Raw genomic sequence first — 18,798 nt, forward strand, 5'->3', positions numbered from 1 at the left:
GCGGCCCTTGTAGAATTCATGGCAATATATATTACGTTAATCAGCACTTAAACTTCAGTCTTACCTCTTTGCCACTAGGATCCAAGAGAAATCGTTTTTTGACCAGAGATTACAATGAACCCTGGGATTACTCTCAGGAATGAGCAAAGCAAACAACACAGCACTTTGCAAACAAAATATTTAACAACATACATGGATGAAATGCAAAGTGATTTCCCCCTGTGTTGAAAAATAGTTTCTCCAGGAGGGAGAAATGCGATTCCATTCCTCAAGTAACTAGCTAGCTCTTTCAGCTAGTTAACCTAAGTGTAACATTGCTACAGTCAGATAAGAATTCATTGCTACATCTCAGACAATAATTCATTTTTTAAAGTATCAAAATACTCTTCTGAGTTTTAATTAAGTGATCGCTATTTAGGGCTTTATTTCTATATAGTATTCTGAAACAAAAGAGCCATGCTGAGATTCCCAGTGTATTTAGGGCTTTATTTCTATATAATATTCTGAAACAAAAGAGCCATGCTTAGATTCCCAGTGTAATTGTCTTTACCCTGACAGTTGTGTAAGCCTCTGTTTGCTCAATTTTTTTGCATCTTGTTAGCATTAGCCTATTATAATAACTAACTTTTAACTGAGTATTTATTATCTGCTAGGTAGTTTACATACATTATCCTTAATGATCACAGCAATGTAAATATCTCCATCTTACAGATGGGAAAACTGAGACTCAGTAAAGTTAAAACTGAGACTCTGACCAAGGACACAAAGCTATTATGTGGTAAATTCAGAATTTGATTCCCATTCTTGACTACAATGTCTGTGCTTTTCCTAGTACATCATACTCTCTCTCCACAAAGTATAAGATGTATGCAGAGTGCCTGGAACATAGTAGGAACGCAAAAAAATTAATTCTATTGTGCCCTAAAACTATCAGATAAATATAAGCTTATATCCTTAAACAGAAGTAGGATGAAAGCAGTCTACACCAGAACTCTCTAATTAAAGAGTACTTTTCAATTCCAAATCATCCGTGCAAACGAATCTCATTTGGAGGAGGCAAAGTCAAAACCTTGCATGTAAGTAGCCAATTGAAATGGAAGGACTTTAAAATTTATGAGTCCTTATTCTTCCTTTCTATCAGCCTTTAAAAAGTCTTTTCATTCTAATCAATGAAGTATCAACCAAAAGAGATGGAGCTGCTGCTATCTTACCTCTATAAAATCTAAGACTCGACAGCATTTTAGAGCTGGAAGGGAGTTTATTTGGTTCCTTTTTGTCTCTGCACAATCTACAACTTGGCCTCCCCCTCCTACCTCTGTGCTATTTATCATTTGACTGAGTAACCTGTACAAGGTCACAAAGCTGGTAGAGGCACAGAAGGGACTAAAATGAGCTCAAATCTCCTGAGTTTCCAGTTCAGTGCCCTTTCCATTAAACCACCCAGCCACTCTCTCTACAAGTGCTCTCTAGGCAGGGCCAGACACACTGTTTTAGGAAAAACACAAAACCTCCAGTAGCTAAACAAGCAGATTCATCTCTCCAGTGACTCCTAAAAGGATAATCACTTCATCCTCCTGGCAAACCTGTGGGAGTGGTTCATTCTTAGTTCTTTTCCATTTGATTGAGGAGGGAACCCAGGCTAGACTTCAAATAAGTTGCTCAAGGTCACAGGACTAGCAAGCAATGGAGGGAGAATTTAACCAACATCTGACTTGAGGCCCAGCTCTCAACAACTATGATATACTGCTAGTATGTGTCTCTGCCTTTTTATCCCCCCACATTTTTTCTTTGTCTTTTGGGGCCTAGGATCACTATGTACACATGGTATGAATACCTAAACATAAATAGGGAGAAGGTTTCTGGAAGGATAACTGAAAAGGGAAAAAGAGTAACCCACTTCATCTGCACAAACGTAAGATCTACCTGGATTACATTTTCCAAAGTCTAGGTCCTTGCTAGCCTCGTGCATAAACCTCTCCCTTTTAAGTAACACTAATGGCACCTGTTTTGTCACTCAATAAGCTAAATCAGATTTTTTTTTTCCCAGAGGCCAAGGAAAGCAGTGATGCCAACAGTCACTTGGGACCTGAGACCCAGGGGCAGAGAAGGATCCGAGGGCTGAACATAGTTTCCAACAAAACTGGAATGAGGTTAACAGGGCACAGTAACACAATCTTGTACCTGATTCGAGGAAACACGCAGAGAAAACAGGGAGAGCGGAGGGAAAAAAATCTGCGGCGGGCCTGAGGCTGTGAATCAGGACAAGATTGAGGAAGGGATTTTCCAGATGGGCTTCTCGGTTAGGCTGCCTCCCAGTCATATCAAACCCAGTGCCCACCACCAATGCCCACCCCATGCAAGCACCCTCACAAACAGCAGGAAAAGACGACGCAAAGAACCCCAACAGCTCTCGAATTGCCAGCCTCTGCAATCCGTTGGTTTTTACCCTTTTCCACCAGAGGCAAATTCTGAAGGATTTTCCCGCCCAACCCCCCATGCAGGGTGAAGCTCGGGGAAGAGAGGACCCTGCCTCACTCGATGGGGACAGAAAGGACACTCCTTCGGAGCAAGGGGATAGGGGAGGAATATCTTCAGAGAAATATGGGAAAAACGGCCTCGGCAGGGGTTTGATGGGGCGCAATCGGATAGCTGCACTCACCCGGGTGAGACATGGGGATGACCTCATTGCGGGTCCCCGGGAAGTTAAAGATGACGGCTCCAGACGCCCCTCTCTCGTAAGCCAGATGGATCTTGTCTGCGAAGGTGCAACCCCCACCGCGCTGGATGAGGGCCAACCAAGACACTTGCACGCTGCTGCCCCAGTCCCCCGGGACCGTGGGCACCGTGAAATTCGTGTGCGGGTTACAGGCATTGAGCGCCCCCGGCCCGTCGGGCGGTACCAGGACCCCAGCCACGGGCTCGAGCGGCGAATCCTGGCCGTACACGCCCTCCTCGCTCAGCTCCCACACGGTGCGGTTCACTCCGGTGTGCGGAACCCGCCAGGACACGTTGAGGTACGCGGTCCACACGGCTTCGGCTCCCCTGGAGCCGGGGGTTTGCGGACTCAGAACCAGCAGGAAGCACCAGGCCAGCAATCGGGAAAAGCCACAACCACCGCGGCAGAAGACCCCGACCCCTGGCAGCTGCCCCATGATATGCGCGCTCTGAGGTTCCCTAGGGCCCCTGGCACGCGCCTTCCCGACTCTCGGCGGGACCCCGGCCTGGGCCAGGTGCGCGCCAGGTAGTGAGAGGACGGGACGAGACTGGCGCGCGCGGCGGGCTGGGTCAGAGCCGGCGGGCACGTAGCGTCGCCGGAGATGTTGCCGCAGAGGAAGCCCTTTGTGGCTCCACTCCTCTCCGCGACTGCCGGGGCCGCGTAGGGCTCCGGGGTTTTAGCGCGAAGCTCCGCCCCGCCGACTGGGGGTAGAGGTGGCTGGGAGGGAGGAAAGGACACTGCGGGACCGCCTCTTAAAAGGGTAGCAGGAGGGGAAGGCTTTAGACTAGGATCGGAAGCTGTGTGGTCAGGTGTGTCGAGTAGTTGTATGAAAAATGGACAGGTGAGGAACTGTGGAATCAGCGCGAACAGAAACGCTCGCTGGTAGGATTCGAGTCCATTTTGAACTGCAAGAATGTATTTTTTTCCCTCGTAACGTTTGCCCACAAGGCTGTTCAGGCTGAAGGTGCCAGAATGCGAAAAGTACTTCTAAAAAGCCCAGATCTGAAGGGTCTGAGTTGCAGTCCAGAGAATTTGGGTAGGTGGGTGGTACCTAGACAGGCTATTTACTAATTCTCTAAGGGGGGAGGGGCAGGAAGAACCCATTATCTTTTTTTTATTTTTCCTTTCCTGCTCTAAACAAGCATCATACCTGTGTATTTTCTTTTACCCTTACCTCATCCTAAATCTACTGCATTAGATGCCCCTTCTAAAGCTAATCTTAGCTCTCAAAAAAAGAATGACTGTTTTCATACTCCTCGAAACTAAGCCTCTTCCATCTTCCGCAAACCAGATTTACCCAACCGGATATGTCTCCGCCAACTCATGACCTTAACTTAATCTTTCTCCATTGCCCACTAACAAAAATGAGCCTGATTCACCTTGACAATTCGCTCATGGCACTTTGGCGTTAAGAGTTCTCCTTATTTTAAGTATACAATTTTCATTTACCCTGTTAGTTGTTAATTTAGTATGTGCTCAATAAATAAGCATGTATTAAACTGAATTAATACTTCTGGTGTCTGACACATGAATAATCTTCAACCTTGGCGAAATTACTTCTCCGTGCCTCAGTTTCCTCATCATCTATAAAATGGGGTGATAATAGTACCTACCTCATAGACTTGTCCAGATGATCAAATGAGTTCATACATATAAAGCCCTTAGAACAGTGCTAGCAGAGTATAGGGCTTCCCTTGTAGCTCAGCTGGTAAAGAATCTGCGGATTCATTTTGATGTTTGGCAAAACTAATACAATATTGTAAAGTTTAAAAATAAAATTAAAAAAAGAAAAAAAAAAAAGAATCTGCCTGCAATGTGGGAGACCTGGGTTGGATCTCTGGGTTGGGAAGATCCCCTGGAGAAGGGAAAGGCTACCCACTCCAGTATTCTGGCCTGGAGAGTGCCATGTACTGTATAGTCCATGGGGTCGCAAAGAGTCAGATAGGACTGAGAGGCTTTCACTTCACTAGCAGAATATAAAAATTATATCTGTTAAATACTATTATTATTAAACAGTCAGGGACCCAATACTTTTTAAAGAATATCAAGGTTGTTACTTTGAGGTAATAATCAGAGAAAGTAATGTTCAGAATGTTTAGTTTTAACAATTTTTTCAGTTCAAATAAATATAATTTACTTTATCCAGCCCAACATTTGTTAGGTTCCTAATCAATCATTTCACACCTATGGCCCAACGTTTACTTAATCAATATTATTCGCAAAGATTAAGCATGGGACAATTCTGCACTTGATACCCTTATGGTTTGAGAGAAACCTAGAGGAAAATTAATACTGTAACTAAACAGCACCTAGAATCCAAATAAATGGGCAATTTTGTGAACCATGAACTGTAGGTGTTGAAAGAGACTTTAGAGGTCAAGGGAAGTATATGGGACCAATAGCATGGCACCCCCAACTACTGATTACGTTACTCTCTTAGATAAAGATTACCTAGAGTAAAATAAAAGGATAGCATCTGCCATGTAAAGAGATGGTGTGATTCCAGAAATTGTCTGAAATTGCTGGTAAAGAGCACTCAACATTCAATCAAAATTACTTGCGTGACAAACAACTATATGGTACTTTGAGGAAACAATGTGTTCAAAAGAAAAGAAATCTTTTATAAGGTGTTTACAATAATGAAGTTTGGAGAGACATTTATTAATATTCATTCTGTCTTAAATATTTATTGCAATCTCCTATATGTCAATCATGGGCTAAGCTTTGGGATAAAAAAAATAAGACATTAACTCTGCTCTCAGAAAGCTCATAAATTATTTTTGATCAGACAAACAAGCAAACTGATCATTGTACTATGTATAGAGTGCTGGATGTAGATAGTGTAAGAGATATGCTAGAGTTAGGTGTAGGGCAGTAGTGGGTGTTAGAGAAGAGGAACTAGCTCAGACTGGGAAGTTAAGAAAAAGCTTCCCAGAGGAGGTTACAATTGTGCTGATTTTGAAAGTGTCAGCCTTTCTAGACAGAGAACAATACAAGAAAAGGCATTGATGCATGAAACTGAAAATGTTGAGAAACAACAAGTACTACAGACTCTATAAACACCAAGTGTTTGGAACCCGGAGTACAAAAGATAAAGTTATAGAGGTTCAAAGGGGTCAGTTCTTGAGAGTCCTTTGTGTAAAGTTAAGGAGTTTGAACTTGATCCAAAAGCAAGGAGTAATATAATCAGGGTTTAAGCAGGGAGTAATAAAATCAGATCTGAATTTTAGTGATCATTATGGCTTCTCTGTGAATAAAAATTTGGAGGAGACAAGAGTCTCCTGCAGGGAATCCTCTGTCTGCAGGGAACCCAGTGCTCTCCAGGTGAGAAATGAAGGTGGCCCAGACTAAATAGGTAGTGGACATAAAGAGAAATGGACAGATTATAGTGTATTTTGGAGATAGAATCAATAAGACTTGTTTGGAGGATGAATGAGAGGGACTCATTCATGAATGAGAGTTAGGGACTGCTCTGAGGTTTTTGACTTGGAAGACTGAATGTCATTTAATTAGGAGGAGGGTTTTAAATATGTAGAGTTGGTAGGAAGAGAAATTATTTCAGTTTAGACATGTTGAATTCAAGGTACCCGTGATGTAACTAGGTAGAACTGTCCAGCTGGCAGTTGAATTTTCTGATTACTGAATGCCTACTAAGCACAAGACACTTGAGAGGTACAAGTATACAGGGACAAATGAAACAGTCCCTGCCCTCAAGGTGTTCATAGTTTAGTAAGAAAGTCAAAGTGTTAGTCAGTTGCATCCGACTCTTTGTGACCCCATGGACTATAACCTAACAGGATCCTCTGTCCATGGGATTCTCCAGGCAAGAATACTGGAGTGGGTTGCCATTTCCTTCTCCAGGGGATCTTCCCTACCCAGGGATTGAAGCCAGGTCTCCCACATTGCAGGTAGATTCTTTACCATGTGAGCCATGAAGAGAGGCAAGCAAATAACAGCATAGTGTAATACATGTTATCATTGGGAAGAGTATAGGATGCAACATGGGCATGGCTGTCTTTACGAACAAATAGAGTTAAGGAAAAAGTAAATAAGGATATTCAGACATAGGCAATAGGTAATAAATAGCAGGGAACATTCGGGAACTCCTATTCAATAGTTAGGTATGTCTGGGGAGCAAAGGGGGAGCCAGGAGGAGCGGAGCAGGTCAAGTGGGTTGTGCCAGAGCATGAAGAGTTCAGCAATCTATGTTAAACAGTGTAGGCTCAATGCACATGTGTGCACACAGAGACATAAAGTAAATATGGCAAAATGACAACAATTGTTGAATCTAGATGGTGGGTATATAGATGCTTGCTATAATATTTTTTCAACTTTTCTCTATATTTTAAACTTTTTGTAATGATGAGTTTAGATTGTAAATTTATATTGAAGTGGATCAAATGAATGATATTACCAGACCTAGGCTTACATATATCATCCAAATTGTATGAGGGTAAAACAGACTTGGTATTGAAGCCAACACCCTCACCCTAGACCATTCTAGCCCAGTGGTGGAGATGGAGGTATCAGACTATCATAGCTTGATGACATAAACTGTTAAAATCATCCTATGAACTCCCCTTGCTATGAGTCCACCCTCACCAAGCAACCTTCTTATTATCATTTAGCTCCTCATGTAAATATGCCTACAGGGCGATAATGCACTGATTAGAAAACACTAGTATCTGTTCCTCTTGGAAATTATGCTTATCATTAGAAATTAATCAGTTGGCATTGACTTGTATATGGGTCTCCTGTGAATTTGGTTAAGCATGAGTCAGTCCCCAGGAGGCCAGGCTCTGGTTATACTACTAATCAAATTGCAAAGCTTATGAAGCTAAGGACCAGACTGTGGATCCTGACTGCATTAGAGTGCTCCCATTTTATGGAGCCTTGACTGGGTAACTCTCTGGCTTTCCCTAACCAAATCCCTCTGTCTCACTATGATTTCCCTTCAAACTGCAACAGAGCCTTTGCTACTAAGAGTGAGATCTGTTGATCGGGAGTATCAGTATCGTCAGTGAGCTCCTGAGAAGTGAAGACTCTAAGGTTCCACCCAGACTTGCTGAATCAGAATCTGCATTTAAACAAAATTCCCAGGTTATTTGTAGTCTACTCTGGGGTAGACTAGAGTATTCCTGACAGGTAGCCAGCACCCAGCCTCTGCTTGAACACGCCCAGTGTCAGAGCTTACTACCTCCCGGAGCACTGCATCCTGAATAGTACTACGCTTTTCTTGTTGGAAAGTTCCTAGAGATGTACTGTGATTTTGCTTCAGTCTTTCCTCTTCCTCCCATCCAATTCTTCCTACCCTAGCTCCCCAGAGTTCCCATGCTGTTCCCCAGCTGTATTATCAGCACTCCACCAGGATCTTTGCTATGAGCAGTTTCCCTGTACCAGACTTCACCTTTTCCTGGTTCTCAAACTGAGTTTACCAGTTCTAGATGTATTCCTTCCGGGTTCCCAAAGCTAATAAGAGCTATTGTTCATTGAGCATTTACTATGCTCTTTACATGCATTATCTCATTAAATTCTCACAACCCTCCATATTATCCTTATTTTCATTTTTTTTTTTTTGCTGCACCTTTGGCATGTGGGATCTTAGTTCCCCCACCAGGGATGGAACCCAACTCCTTGCGTTGGAAGGCAGAGTTTTAACCACTGGACCACCAGGGAAGTCTGCTATTATCCTTATTTTCAGAAAAAAAAAAAAAAAACTGTTTCAGAGAAGATTGAGTTCAGTTCAGTTCAGTCGCTCAGTCGTGTCCGACATTTTGTGACCCCATGAACTATAGCACACCAGGCCTCCCTGTCCATCACCAACTCCCGGAGTTCACTCAAACTCACGTCCATCGAGTCAGTGATGCCATCCAGCCATCTCATCCTCTGTTGTCCCCTTCTCCTCCTGCTCCTAATCCCTCCCAGCATCAGAGTCTTTTCCAATGAGTCAACTCTTCACATGAGGTGGCCAAAGTACTGCAGTATTAATGACTCCCTGGCTTAAAGCTCAACATTCAGAAAACGAAGATCATGGCATCTGGTCCCATCACTTCATGGGAAATAGATGGGGAAACAGTGGAAACAGTGTCAGACTTTATTTTTCTGGGCTCCAAAATCACTGCAGATGGTGATTGCAGCCATGAAATTAAAAGACGCTTACTCCTTGGAAGGAAAGTTATGACCAACCTAGACAGCGTATTCAAAAGCAGAGACATTACTTTGCCAACAAAGATTCGTCTAGTCGAGGCTATGGTTTTTCCTGTGGTCATGTATGGATATGAGAGTTGGACTGTGAAGAAGGCTGAGCGCCGAAGAATTGATGCTTTTGAAGTGTGGTGTTGGAGAAGACTCTTGAGAGTCCCTTAGACTGCAAGGAGATCCAACCAGTCCATTCTGAAGGAGATCAACCCTGGGATTTCTTTGGAAGGAATGATGCTAAAGCTGAAACTCCAGTACTTTGGCCACCTCATGCGAAGAGTTGACTCGTTGGAAAAGACTCTGATGCTGGGAGGGATTGGGGGCAAGAGGAGAAGGGGACGACAGAGGATGAGATGGCTGGATGGCATCACTGACTCGATGGATGTGAGTTTGAGTGAACTCCGGGAGTTGGTGATGGACAGGGAGGCCTGGCGTGCTGAGATTCATGGGGTCGCAAAGAGTCGGACATGACTGAGCGACTGATCTGATCTGATCTGAAACTCATATAGCTAGTAATAGAGTCAGGATTTCAATGTACTTCTGACTAAGTATTAATAGCCAATAATGACCCAGTATCTTTCCTCTCGAGAGTGGTATTTGCATTCTAACATTGCCTTACACCCAAGAAGGAAAGTTCATATGAAAAGTTTCTTGCATGCATTTCAGTCACTGTGACCAGTGACAGAGATATATTTCGGCCAGGAGTCTTTTTCAACTCCTCAAATCCTACCACAAAGGCTAGCCTTGCCAAATATGTATATCAGCAACACTGAACTGAAAGCCACCCTGAGCAGTGCACTATCTAATGATGAACTGGTAAACAGAGCAGCATACTGCAGAAGCAACAGCAGGGCACCACAGCAGCTGATTAAGTTTCCGGTCACACGGAGTTTCTGTGGTGGCGCAGAGATGGACAAGAGTGTTCAGCCTTTAATATATCTCCAGGAAATGAGACACCACATCTTACCATTAAATAAGTGGCAAAGTACCATCTTAGACAACTGGTGACCTGGCATCAAATCCATGCTGTAGCTAAACAACTCGACAATATAGGTGCAGAGAATGTATGGCAACACATTTCCACTTGAGGCAGTTGCCCTTCGGATAGCAAGAAGAAGATGGCAGTGCAGAGAGAGCAAACAGCCAAATGAAACAGAACCCTAAACCCCAAACGTGGTGCTGTGGCATACAAATTATGTCCCATGACTTGCAAGTGCAGGTAAACCTCATTCAGCTCAAGTGGGTTTACAACCATTAGAAAACAATGGATATTTTTTTAAACAAAGATTTCATGCACTCAAAGAAAAGACAGAATTTCAGAGAGGGGCTTTACAATAGGTAGGTGTGCTATATCTGAATCTAAGAACAGTCTTCTCATGCCTGTAACAGTAATAGCTACCATTGAGAACCTGCCAGGAGCCAGACACGTTATACCCATGTGTTAAGTGTTATATGCTACATCTTACCAGAGGAGAAATGTGTGCTCAGGTTAAGTAACTTGCTGAGGTCACCCATTAGGGAATAACCTAATGATCGAATTGGAATTTGACTCCGTGTCTTAGAACAAAACTACACTCTTCTTGTACAACTTTTCATTCCATAACATTCCATAAACTACCTCCCAAAGTAGGAGTAGGGAGGAAACATATTTATTGAGAACTTACTATGTGCCAAACACTTTACATGTATTAATTATATCATTTGATTCTTACAACAAGTAATAAAATCCTGTTATTTTCAGATGAGAAAAATGAGGCTCAGAAAAGTGAAGTTTCTTGCTGAAGGTCACACAGCTAATAAGTGGCAGAGTTGGAATCCACATGGGAGTTATATTTGACTCCAAATTCTATGCCATTTTCACTTTGCTGTACTTCTTCTCCACATACTTAGTGAGGGTATTACTACAAGGGGGAAAGATTTGTTGTTTTTCAGTCAGATCCAGTAACACATTGAACCTACTAAGAACCCCTTCACCAGAGTGCACTGATTTCTTGCTGAGCAGCCCTAAGAATCCTAGATAACAGAGATAATGAAAGTCCATTTAGTCAAGTGCTTCATCATCCTTTATAAATGTCTACAGTGAGTTGTACACACTGGCCCCCATGCTTGTGTGGAGAGGAGTGCTTGAACACGTGTTATGTGTGGAAAGGGTGTTTTCTGATCACTGATGCAAAATAGTACAGAAAGGAATCATACTGATAAGGACAGTGAAGAAAATTGGAAGTGAATTGTGACAAGTTGACTGCTATGGGGAAGGGGAATCAAGTTAGCTATCTTGAGTTTGGGGGGCATGATTGTGGGGATCACAGATTGCTAAAAAGGGATATGAGTAGGAAGAGCCCAAGGCATGGGGTCAGCAATGGTTCCAAGGGGAAAGTTGGGCAAGGGACGTGCTTGAAGGGAATGATGGATGTGAGTGATTTTTACCCTCACCTGCAGTATCAGGACAACGTTATTGGGTTGGCCAAAAAATTTGTTGGGTTTTTCCATAAAATCTTACAGAAAAACCTCAAAGAAATTTTTGTGCAACCAAATACTTGGGAAATTAATCTGTTCTCATGCAATCTTTTCTCTCTCTCTAACTCTCTCTTTTTAGGTTTCTAGTAAGATGACTTTCAAAGAATTAAATCTGTGAACACAAGAGATTTCTGTATATTAAAAGAAAGAAAAACAACTGCTTGGGGAAAATGTTTTTAATGAATCGTGCCCTACAGATAGGAGAAGGCAATGGCACCCCACTCCAGTACTCTTACCTAGCAAATCCCATGGATGGAGGAGCCTGGTGGGCTGCAGTCCATGGGGTCGCAAAGAGTCGGACATGACTGACTGACTTCACTTTCACTTTTCACTTTCATGCATTGGAGAAGGAAATGGCAACCCACTCCAGTGTTCTTGCCTGGAGAATCCCAGGGACGGGGGAGCCTGGTGGGCTGCGGTCTATGGGGGTCACACGGAGTCGGACATGACTGAAGTGACTTAGCAGCAGCAGCAGCCCTACAGATATGGCCACATATATGAGGTTTATTTCCAATCTGTTTGCACTACTCAGTAGACTAGATCCTGTTGTTATTTTTAACTTTGTTGTGGACTGGTTATGTGACACCGAGGAAGTTTCTGTTTCTTCTTTCTCAGCTACAAAATAGAGATAATAATAATGAAAAAATTGTGTAGATATATTCTGAACCACTTAGTGTTCCTTCAGATTAAAGCCTACCAGATCAGCTAGTGTAGCTAAAATAAATTATCTAAGATTTTGCCACTTCTAGGACAAATGACAGAATTGCTGGAGAAGGGAGTGGGCCTGGCAGGCATGGAGAAGATCAGTTTACTAAATTAGGGAGGGGTTAAGTTCTTCAAAATGTACATGGGCAGTATTTTTTTTAACCTACAGACAGAAAGGGATTCCTTTTCAATAAGAGCCTGATTTGGTAATTCCTAGTAAAACTGAAGCTTCTGAAAAGCAGTTTAAGAATAAATATAGTGTAGTGCATAATCACAATCACCTGTGAGGCCAAGGTTTCCTGTTTAGAAACTAAAGTGTGGGCAAAGGTGGCCTTTGTATTTCAAGGGGCAAAGTCAAAAATTCACAGCTGCCAACAATATGCATTAGGATTAGCTGCTGCTGGCCAGAGCTCAAAATCGATCAAAAACTGGGAGTAAACAAGCATCTGGCAATAATGATCAGGTACTAACACACAGTTGAGACAAATGAAATTAGCTGGTCTCCCACTCATGATTCACACAGTAATTAAGTTCAGTCACACCATAATTAGATAACTGTCATGGTTGTGTTGGTCACAGGAAACAGGCAAGAGACAAGCACGTCTTCAACAAAAGGGTATTTTATGACTACAAAACTTACTTTGGTTTGGTTTTATCACAAATTATGCCATATAAAGTATAAGAACTTTAATGGTGTAAAGTACTAACAGAACCATCACAAGGAAAAAATGCTCAGATCCATTGAACCACAGCACATCCAGGAATCCATAAAATAAATTCTCCCTTAGCTATCAATCTTCTAGTTAGCAGAGGGTGGATAACACTCGTTTCTAAGCTGTGTCTGTGTAACTCTGGGGGCAGATAGGACCAGTATCCTTCATGTTCTTTAGAGCAAAGTAGTTTGGATGCAAAGACCAATGACTGCTTAATATTCTGGATGTTGTCAGCTCTGATGCCACAGAAAGCCTTTTAGCAGAGGCAATGAAGTAGCTTAGCAATGTTTAGTTTTTGTGTAGTGGGGGGAAAAAGAGAGGGAGCAAGTAGACATTGAAAGCCTGAACTCCTATTTGTTTGAAGAGGTTCATCAAGTTTATTTTAATAATCCCACCAGTTCATTAAATATCTTAGTTTTGCTGAGGTGGAGATGGTTGAGATGTTTGTTTACAGACCCGATGAGAGCCTATGTTTGGACTCTACAAGGGGTTTAGGGCCCAACATCCTGCTGGTTTTAGGACTTTCTGTTTGTTTGGATTCAAGGCAGAATGAACACTTTTCAGCACGTACATTCCAGGAACCAGGCTATCTCAGATCAGTGCCTTCAACTCTGCCACACATACGGTATTTTCAGCAGAGATTTTCGAGTTCCAAGATAGATGGAATGGTCAATTGCTTAAGGGTAGTGTGTGCATGTTAAGTCGCTTCAGTCATATCTTGACTCTCTGCGACCCCATGGACTGTAGCCGGCCAGATCCTCTTTCCATGGGATTCTCCATGCAAGAATACAGGAGTGGGTTGCCATTTCCTTCTTCAAGGAATCTTCCAGACTCAAGGATTGAACTGGTGTCTTCTGCATCTCTTGCATTGGCAGGCAGGTTCTTTACCACTAGCACCACCTGGGATTCTGGCCTGGAGAATTCCATAGACTGTATAGTCCATGGGGTCACAAAGAGTTGGACACATCTGAGCGACTTTCACTTAACTTTCCACCTGGGAAGCCCAAGGGTAGTTCTAGTGTAGATTTATAATGCCTGCTGTTATCCTATTTTTTTTAAACAGAATCTTAGCCCTGTCACTGCAAGTCATGTTACATAGCAGTGAACAAGCAAAGAATGGACTTTCCAGGGAAAAAATGTGCTAGACTAATCCCACCTGATCACTGCAGTCAGTATTCAAATTGGGAAAATAAAATGTTTTGCTAACCTTGACCCTCTGGGCTGTCAAATGACATATAAAATGTTAAGCGATAAGCATCACTGAGCATGCAGGATTTATGATTTTCTCTTCTGGAACTTCGGTGACTTAAAAGAAAATTCACACATTCTTGAATTTATTCATTAGAATAATAAATATTTTTAGAGCTTCTAATGTCTACAAAGTCTTATGATAGTTGCAACCAGATCCCTCCTTTAAATATCTTAGTCTACTGGGAGTCAGTTATACCAAGGAAAATTTTGTGAGCCCTCTTTTTGTTTTTGCCTACGTGCATCTAGATTATAGGCAATAAAAGCTTTAGTTGAAAGCCTAGTCTAATCTCGATAGCCTACTAATAAGGAATAAAAGTGATATTAATTTTCTAGACAATTGTAAATAGCCTTCTAATTGATCTCCCTGCTTTTAGTCTCTGCCCCACTCCAAGTCATCCTTCATATTACTGCCATACTGTACTTTCTAAAACATAGCTATGATTATGTTACTTCTCATTGTGTATTGAATAGAGTAGAAATTTCTAGGTTTCAAGGGCTAGGACCTCAACAATCTAGGTCCATCTGACTACTGTCTCCTTTATACCTCCACTGTATCATATATAGTATCTTCCATGCTATGGTGCATTTATTTATTTACATATCTTCTCCATCAGAGACTGAGTTCCTTAAGAGAAGGGATCATGTATTTTTCTTCTTTGTAGCCCCAGCTTTTAGCCTGGCACATTAGAATACATTTGAAAAACAGTAAATGGATGGCAGGATTTCCCAGGTGGCTCAGTGGTAAAGAACCTGCCTGCCAATGCAGGATACATGGGTTTGATCCGTGGGTCAGGAAGATTCCCTGAAGGAGGAAATGGTAACCCAATCCAGTATTCTTGCCTGGAAAATTCCATGGACAGAGGAGCCTAGCAGGCTACATGTAGCCCATGAGGTCCCAAAGCGTTGGACATGACTAAGCACACACATGCAAGTGGATGGCAAGAACTGTAGGGCAACCTCTTTAGTTTGCTGACTAGCTGGTATTAATTTCTCCCTACTGTGTTTGTTAAGGTATAATTTATACACAATAAACTTCTCTTTTTTTTAGTATACAATTCCATAAATTTTGGCAAATATATAGTCATGTAGCCACTACCACAATCAAAATATAGAAGTTTCATCACTCCCTCAAATTCCACATACTATGCCTTTATAGTCAATTCTCCCTCTGCACCCATCCTTTACACCTGGCACCTCTTCATCTGTTTTCTGTCCCTATGTTTTTTTTTTCCTTTTCTAGAATGTCATGTAAATGGAATCACTAAGTATATCGTTTTTTTGCATCTGATTTCTTAGTAAAATGCATTTGAGACTCATCTATGTTATTGTAATGGCAAGACATTTAAACAAAAGAGTGGTTAGAGAGATGGATGCTGGAAGGGGGTACAAAGTCCTATGTGAATGCAGAGGGGGGAATGTTTGCTTTTGACTTAATGATTTGGGGGAGATTTCATGCAGAAAGTAGCATCTGTCCGAGCAGGGCCTTGAGGGGTGGGTAGGTGGGATTTTTATAGGTGAGAGAAGATATTTTAGTAAAAGATACAGCAGAAACAGAAGCTCAGAGTCAGGAAGGAGCAGGGGGATTCAGGGAACATTATTTCAGTTTGTTTAAGCATAAGAGGAGGAGTATTGGGAGACAGGACAGAAAAGGTAGGTTAGGACTTTATTGATCTTGAATAATGTATTTAGGAATTTGGTCTTGATTTATTTGGTGGTGGTGGTAAAGAACACGCCTGACAATGCAGGAGACATAAGAGTACTGGGTTTGGTCCCTGATTTGGGAAGATCCCCTGGAGGACAACATGGCATTCCTCTCCGGTATTCTTGCCTGGGAAATCCCATGGACAAAGGAGCCTGGCTGGCTACAGTACATGGGGTCAAAAAGAGTTGGACAGGAATGAAGTGACGTAGCACGCATGCCTGAATCATCATTGCAGGTATTTGAGTCCAGCTCTTCTTAGAGGAGAGTAATAGTTCTGCCTGCAGCTAATTCTGCTGCCCTGCCTGAGTTGAAGTAGGTGGCTCTCTATTTGGATGAGTATATACAACTGTGACCCATAAAACAAGGCCATAAATGACATCTAAATATATCAAAAGCATACCAAGGATATACAATATCTGTGCTGCTGGTACTTTCTAGAAAACATGTTCATGAAATGACCTAATCTGCCCTTCCTGAGCTGAAGTAGACAGCTCTCTATCTGGGTGAGTATATACAACTATGACCCAAGAAACAAGGCCACAAATGACATTTAAATATATCAAAAACATACCAAGGATATAAAATATTTGTGGTACTGGTACTTACTAGAAAACATGTTCATGAAATGACCTAATCTAATACTTAACCAAAAGCTCTCTTATCTCTCCATTCATTTGTATTCTCTCAATTCTCTCTAGGTCAAGGTATCAAAAAGCCAAGTATTGTTCCTGGATTCTATTTTTCTACTTCTCCACAGAAACATCTTCACTGGGATGGTGGTGGTGGTGGTGGTGGTGGTTTAGTTACTTCAGTCATATCTGACTCTTTGCAACCCCGTGGACCATAGTCCGCAAGGCTCCTCTGTCCATGGAATTTTCCTGGCAAGAATACTGGAGCAGGTTGCCATTTCCTTCTCCAGAGAATCTTCCCGATCCAGGGATTGAACCCATGTCTCCTACATTGGTAGGAGGATTCTTTACCGTTGAGCCACTGTAAGTATCAACTAATGTTAAGGCTTCTATCTTAGCAGATAGCCAGTAAAAATTCCTGGTTGAACAGCATTTCTTTCTTTTATAAAACTATATTATCCACTGGTATTATTCAAGTTCCTATGTAAAAAGAACCCATTCCTATTTGGGATGCTTTTTTCCCCCCTGGGACAAGAACACACATTTCACCAAAGAGGATATACAGATGGTAAATAAGTATATGAAAAGATGTTCAACATTATTAGCCATTAGGGGAATGTTCATTAAAACCACAATGTGATATCACTGCATACCCATCAGAATGGCTTTAAAAAATGACCACACCAAATAATGGTGAGAATGTGGAGAAATTGCATCACACATACACAGTCGGTGAGAATGTAAGATCATGTAGCAAATTTGGAAGAGTCTGGTAGTTTCGTATAAAATTAAACATATAACTACCATATAACTCAGCAATACTAGTCTTGGGCCTCTATCTTAAATAAACGAAAAATTATGTTCACTAAAATATATGTATATGAACATTTATAGCAGCTTCATTCATAGTTGCTCCACACTGGAAAGAACCCAAATATTCTTTGATAGGTGAATAGTTGACCAATTGTGATACATCCATACCATGGAATACTACTCAGCAATAAAAAATAATGAACTATGAATATATGCAACAATCTGAATGGATCTCCAGAGAATTACACTGAGTGAAAAAAGCCAATCTGCAAAAATTACATACAGTATGACCCCATTTATATAACATTTTTGAGATGAAAAACTGTAGTGATGAAAAACTGTAGTAATGAAGAACAGATTAATGGTTGCCTAGAGTCAAGGAACTCCAGTAATTTTGCCTGGAAAATCCCATGGATGGAGGAGCCTGGTAGGCTGCAGTCCATGGGGTCGTGAAGAGTTGAAAATGACTGAGCGACATCACTTTCACTTTTCACTTTCATGCATTGGAGCAGGAAATGGCAACCCTCTCCGGTGTTCTTGCCTGGAGAATCCCAGGGACTGGGGAGCCTGGTGGGCTGCCGTCTATGGGGTCGCACAGAGTTGGACATGACTGAAGTGACTTAGCAGCAGCAACAGAGTCAAGGAAAGAGTATGGGGTGGAGGTGTGTGTCACTATAAAAGGGCCACATGAGGGAACAATGTAGTGATGGAATTGTTCTGAACCTTGGCTGAGGTGGTGATCACAGGAACCTACACATGTGATAAAACTGCATAGAACATGTAATATAAAGTAAAGTGAAGTTGCTCAATCATGTCCGACTCTTTGTGACCCCATGAACTGTAGCCTACCAAATTCCTCCGTCCATGAGATTTTCCAGCCAAGAATACTGGAGTGGGTTGCCATTTCCTCCTCCAGGGTATCTACCTGACCCATGGATTGAACCCAGGTCTCCCACATTGTAGGCAGATGCTTTACCGTCTGAGCCACCAGGGAAGTCCCAGAACATGCAATGAGTGCATGTAAAAGTAGTAAAATCTAAATAAGCTCAGTGGATTGCATTAATGTCAATTTTCTGGTTGTAATATTGTTCTATAGTTACATAAAGTGATAACATTCAGGGAAACTAGGTGAATGGTATATGGGATCTCTATTTCATACAACTGCACATAAATCTACAATTATCTCAAAATAAGTTTTTTGAAAAGAGAAATGTGTGTTGGTTGTAGAAATGTATAATACATTACTTGAATTTAACTCTAGGAAATTATCTCCCTTTTCTTTTTTTTTTTGCCGAGGGATTCAGATGTTTTCTTAAGACATTAAATTTTTGAAAAAACAATAAAATTCACCAAGTTTCTAGTTCTAACTATGTTGTTAGGAGGCATACAACCCAAACAGGGACACTACTTCTGCTTTTGCTATGATTCTTAACCTTTTGGGGGGCCAGAGTTCCTTCTGAAACTTTGATGAAACTTTGTTGTTGTTCAGTTGCTCAGTCGTGTCTGACTCTTTGTGACCCCATGGACTAAAGAGCATGCCGGGCTTCCCTGCCC

General features: G+C 41.9%; 1 protein-coding gene across 3 annotated transcripts in view; it reads right to left on the reverse strand.

Moving 5' to 3' along the window:
* RNF128 (ring finger protein 128) overlaps nt 1-18,798 on the reverse strand; it is a 100,510-nt gene that overhangs the window by 61,634 nt on the left and 20,078 nt on the right. For 2 of the 3 annotated variants that reach the window (XM_086389671.1, XM_086389673.1), the window contains exon 1: nt 2,660-3,365. The exons of the other annotated variant lie outside the window; for it this stretch is intronic. In XM_086389671.1, coding sequence (XP_086245797.1) covers nt 2,660-3,152 — 493 coding nt within the window. In that variant the 5' untranslated portion in view covers nt 3,153-3,365. Of the gene's footprint in view, nt 1-2,659; nt 3,366-18,798 lie in introns of those variants that run through there. 3 annotated transcript variants of the gene reach the window in all.

The sequence above is a fragment of the Bos grunniens genome, chromosome X (genome assembly GCF_055505025.1).
Source record: "Bos grunniens cultivar Pamir isolate PY7600 chromosome X, Bosgru_T2T1.0, whole genome shotgun sequence".
Lineage (NCBI taxonomy): Eukaryota > Metazoa > Chordata > Mammalia > Artiodactyla > Bovidae > Bos > Bos grunniens.